The sequence below is a fragment of the Hypomesus transpacificus genome, chromosome 14, assembly GCF_021917145.1.
Source record: "Hypomesus transpacificus isolate Combined female chromosome 14, fHypTra1, whole genome shotgun sequence".
In the NCBI taxonomy this organism is placed as follows: Eukaryota; Metazoa; Chordata; class Actinopteri; order Osmeriformes; family Osmeridae; genus Hypomesus; species Hypomesus transpacificus.
Window position 1 is genome coordinate 1,416,126 of NC_061073.1, and position 21,105 is coordinate 1,437,230.

At 42.9% G+C, this 21,105-nt stretch overlaps 1 protein-coding gene across 1 annotated transcript in view; it reads left to right on the plus strand.

Annotated features, from left to right (window-relative positions):
- Positions 1–2,307: 2,307 nt before the first annotated feature.
- The window catches only part of cttnbp2 (cortactin binding protein 2), a 31,484-nt gene continuing 12,686 nt past the window's right edge, over positions 2,308–21,105 (plus strand). The window contains exons 1-4 of the mRNA XM_047034839.1: positions 2,308–2,649; positions 7,636–7,743; positions 17,146–17,373; positions 19,569–21,030. Coding sequence (XP_046890795.1) covers positions 2,569–2,649; positions 7,636–7,743; positions 17,146–17,373; positions 19,569–21,030 — 1,879 coding nt within the window. The 5' untranslated portion in view covers positions 2,308–2,568. The remainder of the gene's footprint in view (positions 2,650–7,635; positions 7,744–17,145; positions 17,374–19,568; positions 21,031–21,105) is intronic.

The following is a 21,105-nucleotide window of genomic DNA, read 5'->3' on the forward strand; positions in this document are numbered from 1 at the left end:
GGGTTAGGAGGACCTGTGGGTAGGCAGCTTCTCCAGAGTCACCCTTTTCATATCCTTGTCCAGCTCCCATCTCCTCAGGGCCCTAGTCAGTTTAGTGTAGGAGTTCATATGGTGGTCCTGCCCAGTCGTTGCACCCCACTACAGAGCACTGTACCCTGCTCTCCAGCTGCACAGTAGACCCCCTCATCCTTGTTTTTCGGACCATGTGAACTACCCTCAGGTGCCGGAGGAATCCCATCACCACCTTCTGGGCAAGGACACAGATTTGGATTTGGCTGGGGTTTGGAGCCATCTTGATCTGATGTATTTTCTAATCTTTCAGAGAAATTGAATGTGAAGTTATTAAGTTGTTGTAGACTGAATTACAGAATTCAGACAAATGTGTGGGGCATTTCATTAATTAATTATGTGAATTCAGTCTAGTGCTTCTAGTTCAAATAATGTTGTAACCGGATTCATTCTTTGTCAGTGATGGGCGTTCTACCCTTATTGACCTATATATTGACTTACCCACCTGAACCCATGGGGTAATTTTACTCAGCAACGCAAATGTCTTGACAAAGATGCAAACTCTTTCAAACACTAAGCAGTTTTTTTGCTAACTTTTGTTATTGTAATAAACACTGAAACAAATCTCTCCAAAGCACAAAACTGGATGGGAAAGAACTGAGCTTACAGATCATGTGAGCACTGAAGTCACATGACAACTATGTCCTGAATCACATGACCTTTAAAGAGAGTATATACAAAAGAACCACTTGGTGAGACAACTAATACATTTAGTTTGTAATGACTGCCATGACTTGACAAAAAGTTGTTTCGATCAAATATATTTTCCATTAATGTGCTTTGAACAAAAGTAGACAGGCAGGGTATCCATGTCGTTTGACCATTCCAGAAGCAAAGCAAGGACTATTCACAAATACTTCCTAACCAAGCCCATTTGACCAGTTTCTTGTGTGGCATGGCCCTATTCACCACTTGCCCCCTCCAATGCCTGTTGGCCAATTAGGTGAAACATGATTAGCCAGGTTTGGCAGTGAATCAGTGTTCAATTAAGAGTGGGTGAGCAAGAACAGTAGCTACATTCAGCTACTTAAAAATGGCAGTGTACTGGCATCAGAGATGCAGACACACAGCAGAATCAAACCAGTTCAAAAGGTTATGGCTGACTTTTTGTAGTTTCTTGAAAGCACTCTCACCTCAAACTGAGTCTACAAAGAATAGAAAAAACAATACTGAGCCACATTGGATAGTTGTCATTTTTGGTAAATTCATTTTAAGATGCCAATGTATTGAATGGACACTTTGCTCCACATATTTCCAACTCCAACTGGATTTACATATTTGAACATTTACAAAAGATACATTTTTTTTTTTGCAATGTATTATAGTACCAATAATACAAAGTATGGAAGTCAAATTGATAGCATGTGACAGTTACTCGCTCATCGACACAGTTTACTGATAATCTCAGACTAATGCCAAATATCCTTGAAAAATTAGAATGGGGGAGGAGATTATCTCTTCAGGACATCTGAATCTCTATGTCAGATCTAGAAATGTATGTTGTTTCAGGTGTGGTGGCAACAAGTAAACAAGTTCCCTTGATAGGGCAGAGTTAAATTACCACTACCTTAAAAAAGTGTTACATAACTGCTGTGTTACCATCTCTTGCCAAATACATAGGACACTGTAACTATATTGAAATTGTTTGAATGCAGCCTCCATTCCCATTCAATGGTGTGGCTTTACTGTGCCAGCTCTCTCAAACACTGCACTCAACTGCCACCATCATCACACTGACAGGCATTGAAAGCATTCACTAACATGATTGGTTGGTGGCAATGCTATGATATTTCCCATTTAATCCAAATAGACTGTGACCCCATTCTGCTCAGCAGTGACCAATCTTGGATCAGTGCTCTAATCCAAAACAGCACATCTGGAGGCCAGTAGGCTATTGACATACCATCGTGTATTTATCTATAGGCTTTTCACTGAGCTGTCAAATGCATATGATTTGATGAAATCTTTTTTAGGATATTGCAGTATAACAAACATTGTGTCGACCTTTTCTTGTTTAAAGAAAATGTTTAACTGTTATAGCAGAGTATCTTCATATTTTGGGGATACCCATAATTCTTTACCCACATCTTTGAGATTGAAATTGAGGGTATTATTTTGGACGGTTTGGCTACAATAACCATTCCACTCAAAGACTGTAGCCATGACTTCTTATCCAGACAAATTCTCATGTCACTGTTCAGCAACCTACTGACAGCGCAGGAGGCTGTCCGCAAGTTAGGAGCGTATGAGATTTTGCATCTGGAATACGCCTTGGTCCACGCCTAGTGCCAAAATTATCTTCCTTATAGCTAACGTTATACCTGCGCGTCACAAACTGAAAGGTCTCATTTGTGAGACGCTGTTTCCAGTGTTGATGTTTTTTTTTCTTAACAACCGTTAGTGATTTGCATTCAGCAGTGTAATAGTTAAACAGTACCGAATGCGTTGTTTTATTTTCTGTGTGGTGCCCTCACTCCAGCAGACCACTACAGTAGGAAGATGGCGTCGGAGGGAACAAGCGGGGAGCAGCCTCCTCCGATACAAACACTGGCAACCACAGTGCTTGGAAATGTCGAAGGGGTAAGACATTTAGAAGAAAACATCTTAACATTGAGATTATTTAGGCATGTCTTAAATAAATTAAACATAAAGTAGGCGAAATAATAGTTCACATCAATTTAATCTGGGACAGCATAGGTCCTTCATCTGAAATAAATAAAAAATCAACAATGTAGCGAACGTGATTGACTGTTCCTATGAGTTATCTGTAAAGAGTCAAAATGATGTTTTACAGGAATTCATGAAGAGGGTTAGTTATTTTGTAACCCGTTTTACACCTCTTGTGTATTGGAACTGACGTTGGCCGCACTAAATTGTGGTTGGCAGACGAACGTTTCTAACACGAAAGGAGCCTGAATGCATTGTCTAATTAAAATGTTCTTAATAGCCTACCAAAGTGTTGTCACTGAAAACTAAAAATGCAAGTGTATGGAGGCCACCTTGTAATAATCTTTTTACATGTTTGAATGTTCTCTGTTCGGCAGCTGCGCACTTGTATTTCAAATTGCTTTTCATGTGAAAATTTAAAATGGAGACATTGATTCATCCAATCTTTCTATTGGGGCCTAAAGATCATTCGTTTGGTGTAATCCCACAGGAACTCGACCATTTTTACCAAGACATAGCTACAATTAAGTAGTTTAATCTGTATATGACCAATGACCAATAGAATGATGTAAGAAAAACAGAATCATTTGTGAGGCTCCACTAATCATGCCTGAACCACATCTAGCTGTGGTATCTCACACTACCCCTTACAGGTTGCAACATATGTGCTAGGGCACTGCCTTGCTACCCCTCTGTGCAAATTAATCAGCCAGTTACCCTGCAGGAGGGGGGGGGGCATGGAACCTTTCCCTGTTTGTAAAATGCTTGAATGGGCCCATTCGCTCCATTGGTCTGTCTGTCCAGGGCTATCGGCCTGTCAGCCTAGCGCTGTCTGTACGCCTATCCAGGACTGTCGGTCAGTTTAGAAGTGCAGAATACTATTTATCACAAACTGTCAATTCGTCTATTCCTGTAGTGTGTGCCCTGCCTCAGTAAATAGAGAATGCAATCCTTCCTTCACATGTTTTGATAATGCAAACTTGATGTTTGAGTCCTTTTATTACGTCAAAATATTTTCTATGTTTACTCAGCATAGAATCACCGTCTGAGGGGCTTGGGTAGACCTGCTCCATGAAAGATCCATTTTTTGGGACCTTTTAGGAATTGTTGTCAGTTCATAAACAGTTCAGTCCCTTTGCACTGCAAACTGTGTTATAACCATAGCAACTCCATTGACATGCCATGAAGCAATTATCAATAAACCTCATTGACCGTCCAGCACAGAAGGGATTTGTTAGTTGATAAATGCCATTGCAGCTAGCCAAGCAGCCAGCTAGCTCTACTGGTCATTATTTAGACAATTAGTTTTGATAGTTGTTCGTATACATGCTTTACGATATATTTTCTACTATTATAGATAAATCTCTGTTTGCTAACTGTCTATATTTCGAAGGAGTTTGAAGTCTGGTTCATTGATAGTGTTAATCAGTCAATGACAAGCAACCTATATTCAATCAAAGATAGTGATACCCATTATTACATGTATTTGGTAATTCCAAGCTACAAATCTGCTTCATTATATAGATATTTACAATGATTTATTTGCTTAAGCAATTTGCAGTTTGTCACACTCATTTTAAATCATTCTTTTGCGTTTGTGTAAAGTTACAAATGGTCATATGTCAAACTGTAGGAAAGATGGAGTTCCCAAGGGATTAAGGGGAGAGGCTGTTAAAATGTGTGTAAAAGAAGTGGTAGGTGGGTGCAAGTAGAGAGAGAGAGAGAGAGAGAGAGAGAGAGAGAGAGATGAAGGGAGAGAGGGAGGGAGTGCCGGGGGATGGGGCAGTGTTCACCGGAGACGTTTCTAAATTTGTCTTAGTTTCAGTGACTCAGCTGGCATAGCTTGGAGTACCATGTCAGCTAGATCTATCTGACTGTCCTGCACCCTTCTCTGCTCTACCAGCTAACATGTATCTATGTGTCCCAAGCTGTGCTGTAAGACCAGTGCTCTCTGGATTCTACTTGAATGCCCCCCATGACTTTCAGCTAAATGAAGCACATTACTCTTTACACAGTCCTGCAAGACCCTGTTTTGTTAGTCCTCAGTAGGGGAGTTTCTTTTGTGAAGGGTTTGGTAGCAAAGGTCCATTCGGTTTGGAGAGGGGTGACATGTTTCTGAATGGCACTCTACCAGTGACTCCCTGAAGTTTGGCTTTGGTAAGTCTAATGAACAGTCTAATGAACTGTTTTGTTTCAATGAAGGCGAATGTTGCCAACAGAGTCAGCTCCAAGGAATTTACTCATGGATTTTCACACAAGTCATTAAAAGAAAAAAAGGGACATGAAGCTTTATTCAAGCTGTGACATGGTGGGATGTTCCTGCTTGCATTACAAATCACCTTATATAGAAGTACATGCTGTGTAGGCCTGAGATCTTACTGCATCAATACTAACCAAGACACCTAGTTGCCTTGACTCTTTCCAACAAATACCACTTGAAGGCCTTCAAGCAGTTATTCCCACTGCAACCCAAACCTGATTAATTCCAGAAGGCTGAAACTCTGACGGCTAGCCAGACTGGTGCTCACACCCTCTGCAAAGCACACGGCTCATGGAACAAGTTAGCATTAGCCTGGCTCACCTGCTCACTGTGCAGAAATGTAAAAGGGGAAATGCTATCCGGGCATATTGACCAAGACCAATGGCAATATGACACTACAGCAAGACCTTTTTCTCAACTGTCAGACAAGCCTTTCCAACCTACCATTCTCTGCGTGCCTGACCGTGAAGGGGAAATACAGTGGGCAGCAGAAATTGATTTCTGGACTGGAAAGAACTGCATTAATTAATTACCGTATTCTCTACTTTTAAATCATTGGCCATTGCTTAATAAATGTTTAATTGAATGATGCGCGGGCTATTTGGAATGTGAGGCCTGCCTGAACATGCAGGTCTCTGCTTGTCTAAGAGTGGTTTGGCAGAGCAACTATAGATTGATGATTAGGATTGCGAATTGAGAGCCGTTTTTTACTCAGCATTGGTTCCAAATTGGTCAAAAGAATTCCATGACGTTCTGTCCCTCCATCGGTTTTGGAATGTCCCCTTAATTGACATGAGCTGTGTGGTTGCTGTGCATCTGCAGGACATTTTTTGCACACACTCAAATCATTGTAAAAAATAAGACATCAGTCCATTTTTTACGTTTTTAAATAGGTTAGATTGGAGAAAGTAGGTGTACAGATTACTGCACCTCCAAGACCTGCGAATACCTATTTAGCCATGTCGTGACGACTTCTTTGTCAATGTGGCTGCTATGGCTCTCAAACAAACTGAAGATAAAGTATGGACACATTTTAGGAGAGATGACAAAGACGGCATTGCTGCTAGATGCAACGAATGTCAAATGCTAATTACTCAAAGGTGGTTATGCAAACAATATGACCAAACATTTGGTATGGCACCGCATTGGCCTCAAGAAGTGCAGTGTGTTCAAGTGCAAGGGGAGTCAGATGGCTGAGCGGTGAGGGCGCCGGGCTAGTTATCAGAAGGTTGCCGGATCGATTCCCCGCCGTGCCAAATGGCTATGTTGTGTCCTTGGGCGAGGCACTTCACCCTACTTGCATCGGGGGGGAATGTCCCTGTACTTACTGTAAGTCTGGATAAGAGTGTCTGCTAAATGACTAAATGTACAAGCCTTCGGTCATCCTCCAGTCATCCTCCACTGCTAGGCCTGTCATGCCGTTTGCTGTAGCTCGTAGGAGCCCAATGACACTGGAGAGAAAGTGATGGATTGTGTCCACTTAATTGTGAATGTGTGTTATTAATGGTTTAATTCCTTTGGTGTTACATATTTTTAGGTAAATGAAATGGCACCATTGTTGTTATGGGCAGCAGTGCTTCGTGTTTGCTCCTCAAACTCTTTGTAACCAATACCGTTTTCTTGACTGTAAGATTACCAAGTTTTTCACCAAATCACTCATGCATGTTTTTTATACTAAGCTGTAGAGTAAACAAAGGGGATTTATATTAAGTCATAACACGTACAGGTAGTAGGCTAGCCTTCTTGATCTGCATGTCACAGCTTTGTGGAATGAAGACAAACTGGCCAAACACGGCTTCCCGTAAACCGGTACCAGAGGGGAACAGATATTGTTATTTGGTTTTCATGGGCAGATAAAGCTTTTTATTGATTTAAGATGCTGCAAAAAGTGTCTGGTTGCTCAGTTACCGTCATCCACAGGCCATGGGCCTTTGCGTCCACAGCTGGTCATATTAGCATTGAATTATCTGGTGTGATATCATTTCACCTTTCATACCTCCAAGTTATGTGAGGCGAATGACATCAAAGAGAAATGTGTCACGCAAACAAAAAAACATATTTATTGTTGAATTACAACAACGTAAATATATTAAGCGAAAAATACAGGGTTTCCCCATCTTGATTTTTAAGGGGTCCTCTGGTACAATTTGAGAAACTACAGACCAGATATCATGTTCTAACAGATTTTGATATCTGAAATATTCAAACGGTTATGGGTAGGGTAGGTAAGTTTAACTGTGGCTTGAGTTTGAAAGGATTCATACCAAAATATCCCACCCCCTTCTTTTTAAAGCCACTCCCTCAGCTCACATAAACACGCTGCCTGAGTCGGCCTATGAAGATGCCATTGATTTAGAGTTTGGACCTTAACAGCTGTCTGTACCTCCTGAACTGTGTAGAGGCTATGTATGTATATGTTCAGGTGGAGAGACAGATTATTGGTATATTAACCATGTTAGGTGGCAGGCCGTACAGTAGCTTTTCAATGAACAATCACCAACAATGTTTTGTTTGTCGCATTTGACTTAGATCTCTTGATGTGGTCTGGTCGCATCTGGCACCAAAAGTAGTCACCGTGCATGCATACATTTAGTCAATCATTCCATAATTCCCCTGTTTGTATGTGTTTTGTGTTTCAGAGATGTGAGTTTAACATGGACAATCTGAGCAAGCCGGAGCTGCTTACTCTGCTCAGTATCATGGAGGGGGAGCTGGAGGCCCGGGATCTGGTCATAGAGGCCCTGAGGGTAAGTCTTGTACTTCACCATTATGATACAACCGGATACATACCTCACTCACTCACAAGCAATAATATACCTTGCCCCATCCCTTATAGACAAATCTCTGGTATAGACCCCGAAATAATACACGTTTTTCACTTCTTTTAGAGTCTTTATCTGTCAGAAATGGAAACCTCAGACAGAAGTAAGCCCCCAGTTGACATCTGTCTCCAGTAATTACCCAAAGATAAAGCCTGTAATTGCTGTTGCTTTAGCTGCTATCAAGAGAGTTTATTCAACGAGCGAGAAATGTCTTAAGGTGCTAAATAACCAAATACTGACTTGACAATATTCACATGGTATGTCTCCTTTGCAGAAATACAATGGACAGAAGCTATAAATAGATACTGATCCCCAGTATGCTCCTTCTACCCCGTTGTAAACCTGTAATTATCATTGAGCTAAGAAGCTTATAATTTCGCCAAATGTGCTACTTAGTACTTTTTAAGACAGAGAGTTTAATGAAGGTTGATGCTGTTGGGGGTGCAGGAGGAGCAAGGTGGTGGTAGTGGGGGTCGTCATGTCTGAAGAAACACTGTAGGAGAATAAAGGTCAGAATTGTTTTGTGCTCTACTTCAGACTTTTTGTTTCTATGCTTTTTGGTAGCTTCTTAATGTGAAATACTTTACAGTTTTCTAGACTAAAATAGACTGTCATCCTGTACTTTGTAGACACCCTTGTCCCTACCAACTGTAATGTAACTGGGAGTGAACATTTCTTTTCTACTGTCAACCCTGCTCAGTTTCTGGGCATTGGCCTTTGAGGCTTTGTTCGGTTTGAATCCACTCTGTAGTACTTATTGTGCTTACTGTTTTGCTTTTCCCCTGGCGTATGGTGTCCATGCTGGCTCTCTCCCTTGTGGATATCCTATCTCTGCTTAGAGAGAAAAAAATCTCCTTACTGCCATGATGTCTGTTCCCTACACAAAGACCCTGTTTGTTCTACCATAGATAAGACTGTCTGACGGAAAGAGAGAGAAAGAAAAAAAAAGAGAGAAAGAGAGAGAAAGAGGCCAGAAAAGATTGGGCTAACCCCCTACCTACCCCCTCCTCTAAATCACCAGACAAAATGCCATAGACAAAAACAGGTTGATTTTTGGAGACTATTGACTATTATCAATATGAAGATATCTGTCCCTTTCTACACAAGTCGACATCTGATTTGACTGACAACATCCACTGCACAATGCAGGAATTTGCTGCAGGAATTTGCTGCTTGTTGTCTGATTAGAATTTAGCAAGTTACCTTTGTTCTGTAAAACTCCTTGGTATTGGTTAGTTTTTGTTGAGAGGTGTTAGGAAGGTGATGAGAGGTTGGTAAGATGTAGTAACGAGCCAGATAGTTAGTGCTGATTAGTGTAGTAAGCCAAGTAAGCTGGCAATAGCTTTTTTGATTAAATAAAGAATACTTGAACAAACAATGATAACACCACTATATTCAAGTTCAAGTCTTTTATTGTCAGGTACACAGAACAACACAAGGTTAGACTGGGCACTGAAATTCTTAAGACAAGACAACGCAAGCACCTGGCATAACATAACATATAAGTACACGGAACACAATTTACATCAATGCTGAGCTTAAATAAGTGAACTTCCTACATATACAGATAGCAATAAATATCGACTATACTAACCTTAATACTAAAACTTCCTGAATTACAGATAACAATAGATAGTACACTATTACCAACTGGCTTTGATGGACACATTGAAATGTCATGGAATAGATTAATAAAGGCACAATATGACATTTTACTGATAATGGTCAATACAAGTTTTTGTTTTGTTTGCTTTGATCAAACGTCAATAAAAAACCTTGTGCTGTGAAAACCTGGTTTGTACATCAGGTGGGTTATGGTCATCATTGGAATTTCCTTTCTTTTGAGGCCTTCCACAAATGTTTTACCTGCCACAGAAAACGTAGTTTTTGGGTTTTAATCACCATTTGTTTATGTCCAGGTCTCCTCAGAGGATAAAGACTGTGTCGTTTGGTGCTCTGCAGGCCTTTGTTTGGTGGTATTTGGCCGTTAAGAGGCTTTGGTGGCAGCGATTAATTGCTGTGTGGCTAAAGCTGGCCGAGTCACAGTATATTGTTTCATCCGGCAAAATAGAAGGGATTGTAAACAGATTATAGCCAATCGAGATCAACCACATGATTACTGTACCACATACCCCCCCCCTTTTTTTTCTGGTGATAGTGAAAGCAGGTGTGTCAGCATTAATTAGCAAAAACGATGGCTTTCTGTGCAGGAATTTGTTGGATATGAATTTAGTTTACCATGGAGAGGTAAAACGCAAGTTTTTGTTTGCCTTGTGTTTGCTTTCATGTACAAGAAGCTTTTCAATGGCGAAGAAATCCCACAGCGTTGCACAAAATCCTTTGAATGGTGCTCTGCCTCCCTCATCACTACGATGACAAGATGAGAAGAAATAATGGTGTGCAATGGTGGATTTAGCTAAAGCTGTCTTGTTCATAGAAGCACATGCCTCAGAGAGGGGAACCATCTAGAACTTCTTATTTGATTGTTATTGAGAAAAAATACTGAATTAACAAGGACTCGATGCAGAAGAAGATTAGGCTATTTGGCTATTTGTGTACATTGTAGTTAGAAACTGCTATGAAGCTATGCTACATTACAGTTTAGCGGGACAAGTTAATACACAATTGACATTTTGTATAGGGCTAGTTAGTGATGGGAGATCTGCAGTCTGATCCAGACAAATCAATGTCAGTCTTCTGTTGAATGATTAAGAAGTGTTAGAAGTGGGCCCATTTTGGAAAGCAACATTCCCCACTGGTAGTCTCATATCCGTACAGTGTGTTAACACTGCATGTGATCCCTCATATGACTGGACAGTGGTAACCACTCTGCTCCAGGCTAATGGAGAAACAGATGCACCACAACAATTGATTCTGTCACATTCTCTCAAGGCTTGCCCTTTTGCTGCTTTTCCATATTTTTTTTTTCTCTCTCTCTCTCTCTCTCTCTCTCTCTCTCTCTCTCTCTCTCTCTCTCTCTCTATATATATATATATCTATTTATCTCTCTCTTTCTCTCTCTCTCTCTCTCTCTCTCTCTCTCTCTCTCTCTCTCTCTCTCTCTCTCTATATATATATATATCTATTTATCTCTCTCTCTCTCTCTATTTATCTCTCTCTCTCTCTCTCTCTCTCTCTCTCTCTCTCTCTATCTATCTATTTATCTCTCTCTCTTTCTCTCTCTCTATCTATCTATTTATCTCTCTCTCTCTCTCTCTCTCTCTCTCTCTCTCTCTCTCTCTCTGTCTATCTATCTATTTATCTCTCTCTCTCGCTCTCTCTCCCCCCTCTCCCCTCTTAAAACATTTATAATTGAAACCCATTTTAAGTTCTTAGCTGGTTTTATCTAGATCACACCAACCAGAGCATAACTGTGAAAAATATGAAAAGCTCAGTGTGTTTGCTCTTGCCTGCTGGAGCCATAAATACTGAATCAAGATGGGTGACGGTTGAAGATTGGTTGTGGAGCATTTTATTTAGTTGGACTGGGATGGTGGTGGTAGGTGGGGGGGGGGGGTAGGTGAATGCCTGTCAGTCAGAGGGGAGAATTACACAAGTGAAATTTGGTATGGGGGAGGTTGTACTTGTCATGGGTAAGTGAATGTTAACATTTATCTTGTTTTGTAACACAACTTTCACCTGCCCCTTTACAACATACACTTACTCCATTTACTACGTTTAATTCTCTCCCACACTGTTCCCTCTTACACTTCTTCGATAACCCGTACACTTAACACGTCTTAATTACATAGCAATTCCTACAGTGTTTTACTCAAAGTATTGCAATGTAGTTAATGTCATCTCAATGTGTGAGGTGTTGCTGCACAGTTTGGGTGAGTGCTCATTAAGGAGGGTGGGTGCCATTCTAAAAGGGAAACTGAGGGATCTGAGAGAGGCTCATGAAGTAGGTCAGAGGAAGATGTGCTCTCTCTCCCCCAACCCCCCCCTTCTCTCTGTCTGCCTTTCCACTCAATCCAACATCTTCCGCCTTCCCAGTTACTCATCTTCCTTTCATGTCTCTCCATTTCCTCTCCTTCTGTCTGTTGTGAGTGGATGAGATGATGCCCCCCCCGCTGGTTGATTGGTCGTTTTATGTCAGTAAAACGCAATCACATTTTAGCAGGGTGTGAACGTGTTCACAGAGGGCCCCTCCACGTGAGACGGTGTCTCGGGGATTGCAGAATGAAATAGGAGATGGACACCAAAATAGACCCCCTCTCTCTTGCCTAACCTGGTCCTCCCTATGTGTGTGAATGAAACCGTATATTGTTTGTTGGGGCTTGAGGTTGTCTGTAATTGTGTGCACGCCATCGTCTGCCCTTTAGTTTTTGAGTTGGCCAGTGAGTTTCTTCCCATGTCAGTGCTGGCATGTAAACATGTGAGCAGGCCTCCCACTAACTAACAAGCTAGCGTGTTCCCTTATGCCTATAATATAGAGTGGGTCACTGAGTTAATGCGGAGAGTGCAAGGGTTTTTGGGAAATAGTGCCTTTGAAGAGATTCAGAAAAAGGACCCTTTCACATTGTCTACAAACTGACAGTCTTTTGCTAAAATGTATTCATTTTTTCTCAGTATTCCCCACACTGCCTCATATTTTCAATACTGACAGTTATTTCTTTTTCACGTTTATAAAACATTAACAGAATATTAACATAAGTATATTTACATAAGTATTCAGACCCTTTACTTAGTACTTAGCTCTTTTCCAAATTCTTTTGGAATGAATAAAGTGAATTGGCAAGGATTTGGGCCTCCCATCTTCCTGGCTACGGTGCTACCTGCTTGTCACTCCTGTATTTAGAAGCTCCTTTTCTGCAGAGTCGAACTCTGTCAGGCTGAATGGTGAGTGATGCTGCACAAATATTGTCAGATCCCTCCAGAGATGTGACATCAGCGTCAGTGTGCCATCCAAACCTAACATGGGCAGGTTCATGAATGCGTGAGACAGGTGTCCGACTTGTGTAGGATGTGATGAGAATCCTCACGTTCACGTAGGAAAGGGTGCTGCAGTGTTGCTAAAGCCCATGGCCGGCATCCATGTAAACATACTGACTCCGCTGTATGAAGCAGAACCCCTGTGTTTGCCGATTTTGATAAAGCCCTGAAGAATCTAAGAAAATATTAGGCCTCTTCTCAAACATTTGTAATGAAGCTGATCTATCGTTTTATTGGAGCCTGTCAGACAGAAATTAGGATGTTATATATCAAAAATTGAAGTTACTGAAATAGTGGGATTATTGTCAGAATGGTTACCCAATACTAATAGAGAAATATCACATTCATGTCTATTTCTATACATTGTTGTGAGAGACAATGTGTGTCTAGATGTCTACATTCATGTCAATACATAGTTTATTGTTTGATTGTGACCTAGCAGAAAGTCAGAGTAAATGTGTGTTTCTACTGTATCTGGGGCTTCATCAAACTTTCATTTTAAGCCTTCAGCTGAGCTCATTAAACATGAGGAGAGCTACCACTGAGGGGCATTCTGGGTAAAACATATCTCTACCATTTAGTGCTAGTCTGCATAGTAACACACAGTAGGAGAAGGAATGTGTGACTGGTATGTGAACCATGCTATGTATTAGATTCATACTTCTGTATGTGTTTGTCTAAAATAACCTGAAGAACCCTTAACCTTGAAGAAACTTTGACACTGAATGAAAATAGAAAGGGAAATAGTGTTATTCCATATATGATGATATGATGATTGGGTACATATTACGAACAATTTACATATAGAAGTATAGATGGTTTCAATATCTATTTGAGCACACTTGCACGTAAAACCATTTTCGATAAGTATCTTTTATCTATCAATTTGATGGAGCTGCTGGATGGTATTTCTGCTAAGTAACTACTCTGTTTACTATGCAAAATTGTGTGCTGTTATATCAACAATTCAGGAACTGGCAGAAATACATTTAACAAGTGTGCACTGTTACAAGTTCAAGGTTACAAGTTCAAGTATTTTTTCCCCTTTTGCGTAAAGCACCACAGAGGCATCCCATTGAAAAGTTCTGTTGTACAGCCTATTGTTGCTTGGTCATTGTATGACTTGGGGATGACGTACCATCAGAAACACAGACTCTTCATGGTGTGTGTGTGTGTGTGTATGCATTTATGCATGTGTATTGTGGAATATGGGGACCGTGTATGGTAGATCCCATGTGATTAGGGACGGGATTTTGTGAAAGCCCAGTGGAGAGCACCAGATGGCTGATGTTCAGCCTTCACATGACACCCCCATCCAAACTCTGTTCTTCCCTCTCTCATTTATACTCATTTACTCGCTCAACTCATAAAACGTCTTTCCCATTAACATTTTTACCACAGTCTTAGATTTCTCAACTAGGCTAAGGATTTGCCAAAGGACAAGCTGGCACACCATCGTTAAATCAATTATTAAACCCATACAATGAACACAGTTCCACTGACTTCCAGGTAAATTGCACCAGAAGATACCAATTTATGGCCATTTTAGCCAGCGTTTGGCCTCTCTCTCCCGCTCTCACTATCTATCTCTCTCTCTATATATCTCTTTCTCTATCCACCTCTCTGTCTCTCCTTCTCTCTCTCTCTCTTCTTCCTTGTAAGTGCACTGTTTATGCTAGCCCCCTCACTGTAAATGGTCAGAATGAGAATTGCAACTGTGTGTTTGTAATTCTCCATCCATCTACCGTGCGTCTTCACTGTGTTTGTGTATGTGCGCTCCAAAGTATTTATCCTAGTGTGCACATGTCTGCGCCTGGGAACATTATGCCCTTGTTAGGCAACGCTGGGCTTCCCTTGTCTGTACTCTCTCTCTTCTCTTTCTTTCACTCATCTCACATTAGGTTTAAACACCCCGAAGCACCATATTCATCTTGGGCCAAGTTGGTATCTCTTTTCTTTATTTAGTCAGAATATCCCCTGACGGGCTCCAGAATATTCTATAGTACTCTTGCATTTCAGTTTTCCACATTTGAGATGGTCAACACGTTGACATGACAAGCTGTTTGCTGTTTTGTTTTTTCTGGTTATTATCCTTTAGACAGTTTGTGGTCTGCTCTGAGGTTTGACAGTTCTTGATAGCTTAACAATTGTATCCTATTAATATGTGACCTTTTTGCAATTTCACATAATACAGTATTAACAACTTTATTTAATGTAACTATATAAGTTCACCTGTAGAAAGTTTGCTTCAAATACTAATATTCCAAACAATGAGTGTCGTGTTCCAGTTAGGTGAGCACACAAACGCTCAGCCCATCTACTACTGCCGACTGAGATTGCATTACACCAAACCTCAGTGGTGACCCGACCACCCACCTGCTCACAATACTTAATTGTGTAATGTCCCTGTTTGAAGCACATCCATCTAGAGACAAAAACTCTCCATACCTCCATTCCAGCCATGTTATTTAACAGGGGCTGTGACCCTGTAGATTGGATGCAGCCAAAGCCTGCATGGCTGAGTGGGTACAAATCTTTTAGATCATCTTTTAAAAGCTTTTCTCCTGACTGTCCTTTGGGCACAAAGTACTGTGTTTGTGTGTGTGTGTGTGTGTACTCAAAGTGTGTGGCTGCAGATGTTACACATTTAATTTGGGGTACTTAACATTACAGTTTACTACTAGTCCGCGGTAGTGATGCTAATTTGAATTAATTTGCCTATTCCCACACACAGCAACTTGGTTATTGGCACTGCACCTGCTAGGGACATCTGTGAGTGCGTTTACTGTAGTCTACCACTGTGCAAATCCAGTTTGCAAAAGAAAGAAATACGTTTGGGAGAATAATTTTCATTTACTCATCCAAGACAACTTCAAACCATTAATGACAATCTAAACTGTAATGGGATCAAAAGTCAACTTTGTTTTGTTAGTTAAGGATGGGCCGAAGGCAGATCAGTCTTGTGGGGGCAAGGGATGTTAGTTTATACTATTATTATAATCATATTAGTATTCAGTACATTGTGTTATTGGAATCTGGCAGCAGCAGGGATCACATGTTTGGGGTTTGGTCCTGGAGAGGAGATGGGGAAGAATGTCATGTCTTTATTCTAAACAAACAGGTCCCTTTTAACACAAAAGTTCTACAAATAAACATCAGAAGAACCATAACGGCTCCTCTAAATGGCTAAATAGCCATCTCTCGTTTTTACAAATAAAATAACAATCACACAATTGGTTTTAAAACAATTTCTTATCCAGTCAAATTCATAGTCATATGTATTGGCACCGGTATGATTAAAACAAATGGTTTGGAAGGTATGGGTATAACGCAAGAAAACTTTTTCAGTTTTACTGCTGAGTTTTTGTGAAAGTACATGCTTAAACTCAAAAAAACGAATACAATCAATTTCTTACTTGAATGCAAATATTCATAGATGCATACAAATCTCACAAAAAAGTGTAGTTGGCTGGCTATAGCATTATTCATTTAGAAATGAGAAAAAACAGACAAGTGTTACATGGCTATCGAGTTAGGCAGGTAAACAATGCTCCCCTTGCACCAACACAACCTTTCACCTTTTCCCCCACCACCCTGACCATGTGGAGTCGACTGGCAAATGTAAGTTAGCCAACCAGAGCCATCACCCTTGGTTGACAAACAATTGACTGATTCAGCTATTCTATTACATTATTATTATTTAATTATTATTATAATCTGTTATTACGTTTTTATTACGAGTAATAAAAACAGGTGGCTGAGAGGTTAAGGAATCGGGCTAGTAATCAGAAGGTTGCCAGTTCGATTCCCGGCTGTGCCAAATGACGTTGTGTCCTTGGGCAAGGCACTTCACCCTACTTGCCTCAGGGGGAATGTCCTTGTACTTACTGTACTTACTGTAAGTTGCTCTGGATAAGAACGTTTGCTAAATGAATGAATGAATGTGAATGTAAGAACGAATCACTATTTTGGAATTGTAATGCTGACCAAAAACCACATCAAATGCAATTTAAGTTATATATCTGATTATCCTGTTAATGTTCCAATGACAGTATGTATGAAGTTTTACTCCCCTGCGCGGCTGAACGGTGAATCCAATAAGTCTTTTTTACATTATGGTATGGTAACGTAGATTGTAACGGTCAATCACAGTCAGATGAAATGAGAAACATCTGGGTACAGACATCAATTGCACTTCTTTAATTTACACCTGATAGATTCCTGTGTGTCTAATCCACTCTATAGGCTTGCATAAAATGTGGTGGTCCATCAACGACTGCATATTGAAATTATGTTAAAGAACATGGTAAGAAGGGCAACAGACCTCCCTGGTGAAATAAGCCCATGCTGATGTCACTCTCTCCAACTCTCTCCCCTCTCCTCCTTCCTTAGGCACGGCGGAAGGAGCTGTTCGTTCAGGAGCGCTACAGCCACTTCAGCGTGACAGACCCCTTCTTGGCCTTGCAGAGGGACTTTGAGTGTGTCCCCGGGGGGGACAAAGAACGCCGGCCTGTGGGCTCCAGCCCCATGTCCGTCCTGGAGGCGGTCATGGCCCACTGCAGGAAGATGCAGGAGAGAATGTCCGCCCAGCTGGCTGCCGCTGAGAGCCGGCAGAAGAGGGTAGGGGAGTCTGAACAGGATGGGTGCAGGAATGTGTGTGTGTGCGTGCACGAGTGCAGTTACACGTAGATGACCTTGTCTATTGTCACACACGCTCCATCTTCCTCTCTATCTCTCTCTGCTTTTCCAACAGAGGTATTGGATGAGTGTGTAAGAGTGTGCGTGAATGAGAAGGCTGGTAAGTGTGGGAGTGTGAGTGGGATGGTGTAAATGTTTGCAGGTTGTTAGCGAAGGTTATTGCGTGTATGTGTCACTCGCTGTCAGGTGTTATGCTTTGCATGCCAGCTTCAGTGTGTGGAATCAGAGAATGCGTTGGCGACAATGTGTACTTTTTAACAGTTGACCCCCTTGTCCTCTTCCTGAACTCAGACACTGGTCAAAATACCAGAAACTATCCACAACTGGGTTTCTAGTCAGTAATGTGGGTGTAGATAAAACATTGAAACATTGAGGTGGAGAGGAAAGAAACGAGGGGGAAATAAAAAGGGTTTGGATCTACTGTAGGAGGGACAGTTAGGAAATATTGGATATTGTATTGGGAAACCCAATAGTTCCAATGTCGACTTAGCTAAACGCCTTCGTGACCAGTTCTCAGCATTATGACATCAATGGACATTATAGCTAGCTGTTAGATTCGATTCGACAAATGGTTACAGTCACCATAAATGTTTAGAGAATCAACTTCCCTTTGAGAGGACAGCTATAGTTCAGGTTTTGAGGTTTCTGAGGCAAACATACCATCGTCATGGGGTCTTAAGCTAAAAAGCCTAAATAATGTGTTCAGGAATAAGGATGGCAAGGTGTGATTAATAAATCATGAGACAAAGAGCAGGTTCCAGCTGATGAGGTAGAAACATGCATGCCGATGATGTCATTTGTACCCTGAACATTTACATATTTATTGTATAGGTTGTTTAAGTAATATAATTTAATATTGACATTAGTTTAAGTATTAGCATCTACAAAGCTAACTCTCTCCTCTACCAAATTTCTTCACCGTAGTATCTGTTTGTTTGGAACCTGGTTTGTAAAGAATAGTTCAAGTTGTCGACGATGGAAATCAACCTTCTGGAAGATAAACATGCTGTACTGTACCTTATACTACAGGGCCTAAAATAGAGCAATTATTAATGAGGTGATCCGTTTATAGCCCCAGAGCCGTACTATTACCAAGAAGCTGTAGCATTGCAGGAGAAGAATGCCACTACAAACTCACTTTGTTCTTTAAAACCTATTCATAAAAATGGCATCACACAGCGCCTACTGTCTCGTACAGTAATGAGATGTGTTACTATGTGGATTAGCAGGATGGATCTACTTCATTGTTGGGGCTTGTTAGAGCAGTGCAGCCAGGCAATTGCTTGGAAAGCCTGACTATGCCTGTGGACACTGGCTGCCAACACAGAGCTAACAATAGCATCTCCGCTCCAGATATAGTCCCCCCGGGGGTGTCAAGTCATCGAAAATCATTTGTATATTTAGAAGGTTTGTTACCGTCTCTGTTGGTGAGAGAGCTAGTTTAAAGAATGTTATTTTTGTGGCCTTTCCCCCTGTTGACTCACAGATTATGTCCAAATGAAAGCCTTTTCCGGCAAATTCTACATGCCCACACAAGTATTGAGCACAGAATAGAGTACATATTAGTCGTTGGTAATAAGAGTTGATAGTGCTCTTTAGCCTTTCTGTACATTTCTACTGTGTGTACATTTATACAGGTACATTTTCAGCCCATAAAGCAAAACTATTGGGTGGAATATGTGTGTATAAAACTGTGTTTCATGTGGTGATTTAAAGCTTGTGAAAAATCTTTAAAAGTAAAGAAAAATCATATTACTATCACCCTTGACCAATGCACGAGCATAATGCCTCAACTGTAAACTACATGTGCACATCCCTGGGCAGGATGCTTGGGATTCAAACCTCTCATTGTGATATCTGAATTTGGAATGACAATTCTGTTCGCGGAAGGTAAACATTTGTATGATCGCTGACGTAGACGTGACATGAACGCGTGTGTGTGTGTGTTCGGTTGTCTGATGCAGTATTAGGATGTGTGTCTTGAGTGTGTGTCTTGCAGATGCCTTGGCATGTGCATTAGCATGTCCCTCTGACACACATGCATATCAACCCCCCCCGACGCAACACTTGTGTCTGCTCCTCCAATCACAACCCTGTGTCTGCTCCTCCAATCACAGCTGGAGCTGGAGAAGCTGCAGCTGCAGAGCCTGGAGCAGGAGCACCGCAAGCTGACGGCCCAGCTGAAGGACGAGCGGGAGAAGAACAAGCACATCGTCATGATGCTGGTGCGCGAGTGCAAGCAGCTCGCCACCCGCGTGGTGGAGGAGTCGCAGCGCTTCGACGAGATCTCCGCCCGCCTGGACGAGGAGAGCCGCCAGGCCGGCCAGCTGCAGGAGGAGCTGAGCGCCGAGAGGCAGCGCGGCCAGCAGATGGAGGCCAAGATGGAGAAGCAGCTCTCCGAGTTTGACACGGAGCGCGAGCAGCTGCGCGCCAGGCTGGGCCGAGAGGAGGCCGAGAGCCAGAGCCTGCGCCAGCAGGTGGAGCAGCTCAGGACAAAACAGGTTGACGTTAAGGACGGTACAAATGTTCCTGTGGCCCCCGGTGTCGCCCCTGCCCAACCCCCTGCCGCTACCCCCACAGCCACGGTCGAGTCCACCGCCGCAACCAGTCCCCCGGCCAAACCCAAATCCATGGTCTCGATCGCTGTGGCCACGGAACCTATCAGCTCGCAGACGGCCTCCTGCCAAGTAGACCTGCCCACCCCAACAGAGGCCGAGGGTCCTAAGAAGACACCTCTCACTATACCGATCAAGCCCACCCCAGCTAACTACGCTGGTCTGAGCCTGCCCAAGTCTGCCGGGGCGGGCCGGGGGCTGGTCCACAGCAGCTCAGCAGTGCTGCCTCAAGCGGAGAACGGAGGCGAGGGCGGGCAAACGCTGCCCCACGGCCTGCCCACAGGGATGAGCCCGCGCGTCCAGGCCGCCCGCTACAAGTTCCAGGAGCAGGACCAGAACGGCTCCGTCTCCCAGAGCCCACCCGTGCGGGACCTCTCCCCCACCAACCGCGATAACTTTGCCGCCAAGCAGCAGGCGCGCCACACTGTCACGCAGGTCCTGTCGCGCTTCACCAGTCCTCCGGTCGGAGGGGCGGCCGCGCTGCGCCCAGGCCTGCCCCACTCCACCTCCGAGGGGGGCTCGTTCCCCGGCCGGCTGGGCCACTCCCAGATCGGCCACAAGTCGCCCACTGTGGCCAGGATCGATCGGGGCAACCCGCCGCCCATCCCACCCAAAAAACCAGGCCTCTCCCAAACCCCTTCTCCCCCTCACCCGCCTATCAAATTGATAGGAGATGGCAGCCGCTCCCCCGGGACAGGGCTAAAGCCGGCCACGCCCCAGCTGCCGCCCAAACCGGCACTGGACCTGGTCCCAGCCCTGACCGCGTCTCAGGTGGGTGCCAGTCCCCCTGTAGCGGGGGGACCGAGGGGGCCACCACTCCCGGCAGCATGTGCAGAGTGCCCCCCCATTGCCAGCGCCGCCACCACTGTCCGTATCCCCACCGTAAACCCCTCCTCCTCCTCCTCAGCTAGTGCTCCATCTCGTAGCCCTTGTGCCCCCGGCAGCCCCCTGGCAACAGCATCAGGTAAAGGGGCACCACAATCCCCACTGCCTCCCTTCTCTGCTCTATTCTCTTTTCTTGCCAGGTTAGCTAGCCTAG